Here is an 8,847-nt window from a genome sequence, read left to right as displayed (position 1 = left end):
GTCGCTGTCCGCATCTGGGGTGCTGAACTCTAGGCGTGGCCAGAGAGAGTTCTTTTACATGACAACTTCCGGTAGGGCGGGGTTTGGGTAGCGTTTCAAAAAGTGGATCCACCTGCCACCTGGTGGTAGATAAGAAAAGTGCTTTTGATAAAGTTCAAAAAGGACTTTGGATTGACACCCTAAACTCTGAAGAAACAAATTGAAAAGGCTTGGGATCTTGGACCTCAGGATGAGATTTTGGGAGATATGCCTATTTTTAAAAGCCATAGAAAGATATAGGAGAAATTGAGAATTTTCAGAGTGCTCTCTCACTTCTACACAAGAAAATAATTTACAAATATGTTTAAATTTCCCCAAGCATTTCTTCCAACACATCTTGTTTTCAGATTGGTATTGGAAAAGTATTTGCATATATAGGCATTTAGAAATATTTATTAAAATATTCATAGAGTAGATTTTATTAAAAGAAAAGCTATTGAAGTTCTATCTTATTAGCCAAATAAATTCAAGGAAGCTTAGCTGAAAGTACTGCTTTGATTTCAGCTATTGGAAGGGAAAAAAGGTGTAATTATGTTTAGGAAGTGGTAAGAGGTCACAGGAATTATAGGAGGAAAACTCATGTTTCTTTTTCCTCCAGGACTAGTAGTTTATAAACAATCAGATAATTAAAAATATAGGAAATTTATGGAATGCTTATTATTTCTACCCTGTGTATTTTTACACTGTTTTACACTACTTTACACAGTGATGATTAAGTCACTGTGACATTTGTAAATTTAACTTCATATAAGGAGACCCTTAGGTTGCTGAGTAAGTAGAGATCCTTCGATACATAACAAAACAACAAAAAACAGGAGCAAGAAGTAATGAGGTGCCCATTCAAGTGTTGTTATTATAAAAATACTATGGAAAGTTGAGTACATTTTTTAGAAGCTATGAAGTCAAAATTTCAACTGACCATAAATTTCTATGTCTTTCATAGTGACCTATTCTTCCTAACTAGTTTAATATCATTCTTTCCATCTTTTGAAACAAGTGACTGATATGTAGCTAGTTACAGTGTAAAACCAATTCTAACAAATTGAGAGTAAAATGAATTTCTTTCACAAGCAAATTAATCAATCTCAGAAAACAATAGACCTATGCAGGAAACAAAGTTGGCTTTATTAGCCAACCCAGTTAATATTTAGTATTCTTATATTTCCTCATTTACTCTTCTCTGAATTTTAACACAGAAAATATGGTTATCATTTTTTATTTAATGTATAAAACATTATTTTTAAATATTAATTTCAATAAAATTTAGGTACTGAATTGGGATTGTCTTCAATTGAAAAAAAATTAGTCAGAGTTTAATGAGGAAAAGAATTATCACTCTAACCTAGGCTCCTTTTGGTTAAATTGGAAAGTTTCCCAAACACTTGTCAGATTTCAGGAAAAGACACCTATAATCTGTCTACCAGAGTCAACATGGAAAACAAGCAGGAATAAAGGCACTAAAGCCATCTGTTTAAAATAAGAGTAATATAAACCTTGCTTGTAAGTAATTTTGGTTTATATTATAGCTTCTTATGTTACACGCACATGTAGATGGTAAACAATAAGAAGCATTGTTATTTAAAGCAACAGATGGTTGGTCAAGAGCAGCTTCCATAAATTGAGCTGCCTAAGAAAGATGTCTAAACCCCCAAAGCCTCATGTTCCTGCAAAAATGAATAAGAAACTTAAAATGCATGAAAAGACAATGAAATCATAGAATTCTAAAATAGTAGTGAAATCTAAAATTCAGGTGTGAATTCAATGTTTTAAAAATACATCTGTTCCTAAAAATAGACAGCTTTTTTAAGACTTAAGGAATATACATGAAAGAAAATGGGAGGGGATTCCAGATACTAATATGTTTATAAATATGTCTGTAACAATAAATATCATAAATATTAAAACTCTAAGACTACTTGAAGTTTGGTACAATAATAGAAACAACAAATGAGGAGATGCTCCAATATTCTATTTAGGGTATTTTTTCTGAAAATATTGAAAATAGTGACAAAATTATTAGCAGAACAGTCTTGAAGCATTTAAATCTATGATGTAAAGGTAAATAAATAAACATAAATTACACATTTTACCTAAATGTTAAAATAGTTTTCAGTTCAACATCATTTCATTACAATGTTAATGAACTGCCATAGAAACTTAACTCTTATTTATATTAATTAGCCTTTGGCAAAATTGGTTTCCTTATACATCTTTTACTTAAAGTTGCAAAACCTATCAATGTTAAATGAGGACTTACTGTATAAATACACATTTATTATTCAAAATACTCACTCTCCCCCTCAACTCCTAAGGGAGGAGTATACCTCTGTCCCAATGATGCTGAGTTTGGTTATGTTATATACTTCGACCTCACATTGAGTTTAGTATACTTCCCCACTTTTTGACTTTGTGTTTTTCCAAGTGAGTTACTTTGACCAATGGGACATTAGCAGAGTAGATTGAATTGTGTCCTCCAGAAAGATATGTTGAAGTCCTAATCTCTATGTTTATAATGTGTAATATGTAATATAATATATTATGTAAAATATTATAATAATATACATATATGAAAAAGAGAGAGATGTAGCAAAATTGGGGAATCTAGGTGAAGAGCATATGGTCATTTATTATTATTAAAAATATTTTTATTGATTTCAGAGAGGAAGGGAGAGGGAGAGACAGAAACATCCACGATGAGAAAGAATCATTGATCAGCTGCCTCCTGCATACCCCCTACTGGGCATGTGCCCCACCAAGAATCAAACTGTGACCTCCTGGATCATAGGTTGGTGCTCAACCACTGAGCCATGCTGGCCGGGCTGATGGTAATTTATTATTACTTATTTTGTCAAATATAAGCAAATCAGGACTTAGGTAAGGAGAAGCTCTATCAAAAAGACCATAGCCGGAGCAAAACACTCTGACCACAAAACCTGCAAATGTCTCAAAATCGAACAGAAAAAAAGTTGTTTTTTTTAAATAGGGGAGGTAAACTTTGTATGGGAGTAAAGCAAGGGGATAGAGTGAGCAGATGGCATAATCGGGGTGCTTTCACAAGGAAATTTTTTTCTGTGGTTGGCCAGTTCTCAGAATGAGCCATTTAGTGGGGCTGTTCTGCATTTTAGGGCTTATTTAATTTTGGGGGCAAATTAAAGTTCAGGGACCTATGCAGAAAAGAGAAGCCTGACTAAAGTTTGGACAAGCCAAACTAGTGGGTAAGTAGTAGGCCACTGTAAGCACTCACGACTTTAAATTATTTCAAAATAATATTTTTAAAAGCTTAAAAGTCAGTACTTAGATATAGTTTTGGAATGGGTCTTTTGTTCTCCCAAAAAACTCACTCTTCCCACTATCTAGATTTTGAGTACAGACCTTGACATTACAACCTAGAAGGTTGTAGATTTATCCTGTGTGCCCATCATCCTACTTTCACTGGAAAGGATGAAGACTTAAAAAATAGCACCATGTTTAAAGTTCCCCAGGTTCTCAGAGAAAAAATAAAATATTTTGGAATTTAATCCCACCAAGAGGGTATTACTGAGTGCCCTAGGGACTAACCAAACAGATTAAGATTCAGAGGAATCCAGTTGAAGAGCAAAATTAAACTGTATAGAGATGCACAGATGTTAAAATAGCTAATGGAGACTGAAGGAACTGTTCACTTCTTCATGTCAGGATGTCATACACATTATATACACTGTTTTCATTCATTTTTTTTCTCACTTGGAAAATGTGGTTTAGATTTCTCTTAAGTGGCAGTAACTTTCTATGGCATCTAGCACATGAAACACTGAGCAAAATGGGAAGTCACCAAGTGCTATTGATAATGAGCGTGAGACAGAGTGTCAGAAGGCAGGCTCTAGTTCTTATACTGGGCAAATGATTTCAGCATTTAGGCCTTAGTTTTTCATTTGTAAAAAAAAGGGGAAGGGAGAGATTGGACCTCATCTTTCTGAGGTGCTTTATCATCTCAAATATTCTATGATCCTATGATTGTAAAGGAAACTCTCTGCAAAAATCTGCCAAATATGAAGTCATTTATATATACAGGGTGTCCCCCAAAATGTACACACACTTTAACAGCTAATAGCTCAATTTTGAAAATTAAATGCATTTTAACAAACACTCCCTTTACAATTATTCAAAGTGTGTGTATACATTTTTGGGGACATCCTATTTATATGTAACCTATTGTTTCATTTACTTTAAAATCCAAAGCCAAATATTTGCCTCCATTTAATGTGTCCATTATATATATATGTATATATATGTATATATATATATTAGCAAGCAGAATAGTATATTATTTAAGAGTATAGATTTTGCAGACAGACAATATTGAATTGAGTTCCTTCTTTAATCTTTACTAGGTAGAAGATCTTAAAATATCTCCAGTCCCACTTTTTGTCTGTAAAAGAAGAAATTATAATGTATATCTCAGAGTTGTTGCAAAGATTAAATTAGATAATGCATGTAAATCATTCAACATAGTGCCAGTATATAGAAATCACACACAAGAAATATTACTGCCATCAGATCAGTTAAGTGCCAAGCCAACTGCTTCCTAAATGTTTGAGTGTTTTGTGCAAATCAAGAGGGTAGTTGACCAATTCCCCTGTCAGAATACCTACTGGACCCAGGTTCCAAAGATAACCTATGTCTGTCCCCTTTCCTTGTCCTACTGATCACTCCCTCCAAACCATTCGCCCCCATTTGGCTGGGAATCCAGAAGACACTGCAAGATCATTTTGCCTCTCCCTTGGTCTCTAGGCGGAGTGCGTGCAGTGTCAGGAATAGCTTATTCCTCGGTTTGCAGGTTGCTGCGGTGGCCCCCGCCGGCTCCCAGAAACGGTGACTTCAGCTTGAGCGAGAACCCTCACTGGCTTCTCAATTCCCAAGGACTTTTCTTCTGAAAGGGAATTACAAGGCGCGTCTGCCGTCGCTTTGGCAACAAACTTTCAACCTCTACCTGACTCTGGATGAGAACATATCTATTAATACATTCGATAGTCTGGGGAGTGCCAATTTTCTTCCAGGTGCAAAACAGCTTACAGGGCTCAGCTAGCCATTGGCTCAGCTGCGCTTAGCGGGTAGCAAAGCCAAGAGCTGCGGTTGCACGAACCTGCAGAGAAGTGAAAGTTTATCCGCCACAGGTGGGAACCTGCAGAGACTTGAAAGTTTATCCGCAACAGGTGGTGGCCGCTGCACAGAGTGCGCTTGTGAAACGGATGGCGGTTGTGCGCAGAAAACTCTTGCAAAGCAGGCAAGTGGGGTCCCTTCTCCTTTTTCTGTGCATTTCTGTGGGGGGTGAGGCAACCATCCGCTATTCGGTGGCGGAGGAGATGGAGAGCGGTTCGTTTGTGGCGAATGTGGCTAAGGACCTGGGGCTGGAGGTAGGGAAGCTGGCTGCGCGCGGCGCGCGGCTGGTTTCCGAGGGCAACAGACTGCACTTCCGGCTCCACCGCAAGACAGGGGATCTGTTCGTGAAGGAGAAACTGGATCGGGAGTCACTCTGTGGCAAAGCCGACCCGTGCGTTCTGCACTTTGAAATAGTCCTGGTGGAGCCCCTGCAGTCCTTCCGTGCCGAGGTCCGGGTATTTGATATCAACGACAATGCCCCGATTTTCCCAAACAAGGAGCCGCTTTTAAAGATTCCAGAGAGCACGCCCCTGGGCTCACGTTTTCCTCTGCAGAGCGCCCAGGATCTGGACGTGGGCCTCAACGGTCTCCAGAACTACACCTTGAGCGCCAACGCGTATTTCCATCTGCACACTCGCTTCCGCAGCCACGGGCCTAAATACGCCGAGCTGGTGCTGGATAAACCCCTGGACAGAGAGGAGCACCCGGAAGTCAACTTGACAATTACGGCGGTGGATGGCGGGTCCCCGCCCAAGTCTGGCAGCGCCCACATCCGCGTGGAGGTCCTGGACGTCAACGACCACGTGCCCCAGTTCTCCAGGCTGGTGTACCGCGCGCAGGTACCGGAAGACAGCGCCAATGGCTCTTTGGTGGTCACGGTGACTGCCACAGACCTAGACGAGGGCTCCAACAAGAAGATAACGTACTCTTTAGCTCAAAACCCAGAAGCAATTCTCCAGACTTTTCAGATTGACTCTGAAACGGGAGAGGTTCGACTGAGAGGGCCCCTAGATTTTGAAGCGATTGAAACCTACGACATTGACATTCAAGCTACCGACGGAGGAGGTCTCTCTGCCCACAGCAAAGTCCTGGTGGAAGTGGTGGATGTGAATGACAATCCTCCTGAAGTGACTGTCTCCTCTGTGTCCAGCCCCCTCCCTGAGGACTCCCCACTACAAACTGTAGTGGCCCTTTTTTCTATCCGAGACCGGGACGTTCGAGTGGGAGGAAAAATCACCTGCTTCCTCAGAGAAGACCTTCCCTTTGCAGTCAAACCTACGTTCCGGAATGCTTACTCGCTGGTCACGGACAGGGGCTTGGATCGGGAGGAGGTCTCAGGCTATAATATCACCCTTGTTGCCATGGATACCGGGCCGCCCAATTTGTCCACAGAGACTGTAATAGAGGTGCTAATATCTGACATTAATGACAATCCCCCAGTGTTTCGGGAGGACTCCTACGTCTTGACTGTTCGGGAAAACAACAGCCCTGCAGTTTTCATTGGCAAAGTCCATGCTGAGGATTTAGATTTGGGTGAGAATGCCCAAGTAACATATTCTCTGCTGCCTCCAAAAAGTGGAGATCTATCAGTCTTTGCTTACATCTCCATAAATTCAGACAACGGGAAGCTCTATGCACTGAGAACCATGGATTATGAGGCCATTCAAGATTTTCAGTTTGTGATAAAGGCAACTGATGGGGGCTTCCCATCGCTGAGTAGCCAGGTTACTGTCCGAGTGGTTGTCCTGGATGACAATGACAACCGCCCAATGATCTTGTACCCATTGCAGAATGGCACCTTGCCCTGCAATGACCCGGTGCCCAGGTCTGCAGAGGCAGGCTACCTGGTGACTAAGGTGGTGGCTGTGGATGGTGACTCGGGTCAGAATTCTTGGCTTTCATATCATCTATTTAAGGCCAGTGACCCCGGGTTATTCTCTGTTCAACAACAAAATGGGGAAATCCGTACATTGCGGCAGATATCTGAGAGAGACCCCATGATGCAGAAACTTATCATTCTTGTTCAGGATCATGGCCAACCAGTTCTTTCCACTACTGCTTCACTCAACATCCTGCTGGTAGATGGCTTTTCTGAGCCCTATCTGCAGTTCCGGGATCCATCCAAGCATCCTACAATGGTAAATCCATCCACTAAATATTTGGTCATTTCTCTGGCTGTGCTTTCCTTTCTCTTTCTCCTCTCTGTCACAGTGATCTCCATTATACACATCTGCCAGAAAATTAAATATAGAGAAAAGATCACAATTCAAGAGCATTTCTATGATGACTGTAATTTCCCTAACCACCTGGTACAAGGAGGAGCCAATGGACCTTTATCCCAGCCTTGTCCCTATGAAATGTGCTCAGCCACTGGCACTGGCACTAGTGAGTTTCGGTTTCTTAAGCGCTTTATGCCCAACTTCCCCTTTCCCCACGGCACTGGAGAGGTGAAAACAGAGGCTGGCTCCAGTGTACCACCAGATTCTGACAGGAATAGGCCTCTGGGGTCAGAGGGTCATGCCCGAGTACCTGATGACTATATGTAGCCAATATTCATGTCTCTCCTGGAAGTTCATTAGTGCTGGCCCTGGAAATGCTTAGTTCCATAAAGATATCCTTTTATTTTACCTTTAAATTATTTTCCAGCAGAAAGGTATGCATATGCAGGGAAGAAAGCTGGCTTCTAGTTTTGATGTAATATCAGGAAGCAATTAGGGTTGAGAAACAGAAATATAACTTATCATTATTCAGAAATTTCTATATTTTTGTCCCTTGATGAGTGGAGATATCTTTGAATCAACATCTTGGGTGCCATTTATTCATAATCATGCAAATGTTTGGTGAATGGTGGTCCTCATAAATAATTGGATGGGAGGAAGGGTAAAGGAAAAAAAGGATTTGACTTATTTTTCAAATGTAAGTATAGGGCAGATTTAAAGCTAAAGAGATTTAACTCAGGAATGTTCTTCAATGGAATACTATTCAGCCATAAGAAAAGATGAAATACTGCCATTTATGACATGGATGGACCTTGAGAATATTATGCTAAGCAAAATGAGTCAGTCAGAAAAAGCTAAGAACCATATAATTTCATTCATACGTAGGATATAAAACTGAAACGTAGGATATAAAACTGAAACGCATAGATGCAGTCAACAGTATGGTGGTTACCAGAGGGAAGGGGGTAGGAGTAGTAAAGGGTAAAGGATGCCAAATATATGGTGATGGAAGATGACTTGATTTTGAGTGATTGGTACACAATGCAATATACAGATCGTGTAACATAGAAATTACACTTGAAACCTATATAATCTTATTAACCAATGACACCCCAATAAATTTAATTAAAAATAAAAAATAAAAAGAGTTAAGGTAGATGTATATTTCTTAATGGTTGTTTAGAGTCTTAGGCAAGTCCCAAACCTCTCTTTTTACACAGATATCTATCCCACTCCTTATCAGAGAGCACTTATTTGAATGTGTGGAATGAAAAGTGGATGATAAAATAATAAATTAAGCTTGTTGTAGTTAACAAGTGCTATTGAACAACTACAAACTAAAAATATATTAAAGGAAAAAGAGTTCATTAATACCAATTAAGTGGACTTAAGAAAAAATACATTTTCAGATGTTACCAGATTAGGTTTTAAGCCATTTCCCCCTCTGAGC

At 39.7% G+C, this 8,847-nt stretch overlaps 1 protein-coding gene across 1 annotated transcript; it reads left to right on the top strand.

Annotated features, from left to right (window-relative positions):
- The first annotated feature begins 5,267 nt into the window (after positions 1-5,267).
- On the top strand, positions 5,268-7,724 carry PCDHB1 (protocadherin beta 1). The gene has a single exon (XM_070417136.1). It carries the CDS (start codon positions 5,268-5,270, stop codon positions 7,722-7,724), a length of 2,457 nt encoding a protein of 818 aa, XP_070273237.1.
- The last annotated feature ends 1,123 nt before the right edge of the window (positions 7,725-8,847 follow it).

Source organism: Myotis yumanensis, unplaced genomic scaffold (genome assembly GCF_028538775.1).
Source record: "Myotis yumanensis isolate MYYU_CA2020_CCGP unplaced genomic scaffold, mMyoYum1.0.hap1 SCAF_5, whole genome shotgun sequence".
NCBI classification, from domain to species: Eukaryota; Metazoa; Chordata; class Mammalia; order Chiroptera; family Vespertilionidae; genus Myotis; species Myotis yumanensis.
The sequence above is the reverse complement of the archived record's forward strand: the minus strand, read 5'-3'. Positions and strand labels throughout refer to the sequence as shown.

Excerpts from the sequence above, each read along its gene's own strand:
- PCDHB1 (XM_070417136.1), top strand. The coding sequence starts at position 5,268 with ATGGCGGTTGTGCGCAGAAAACTCTTGCAAAGCAGGCAAGTGGGGTCC.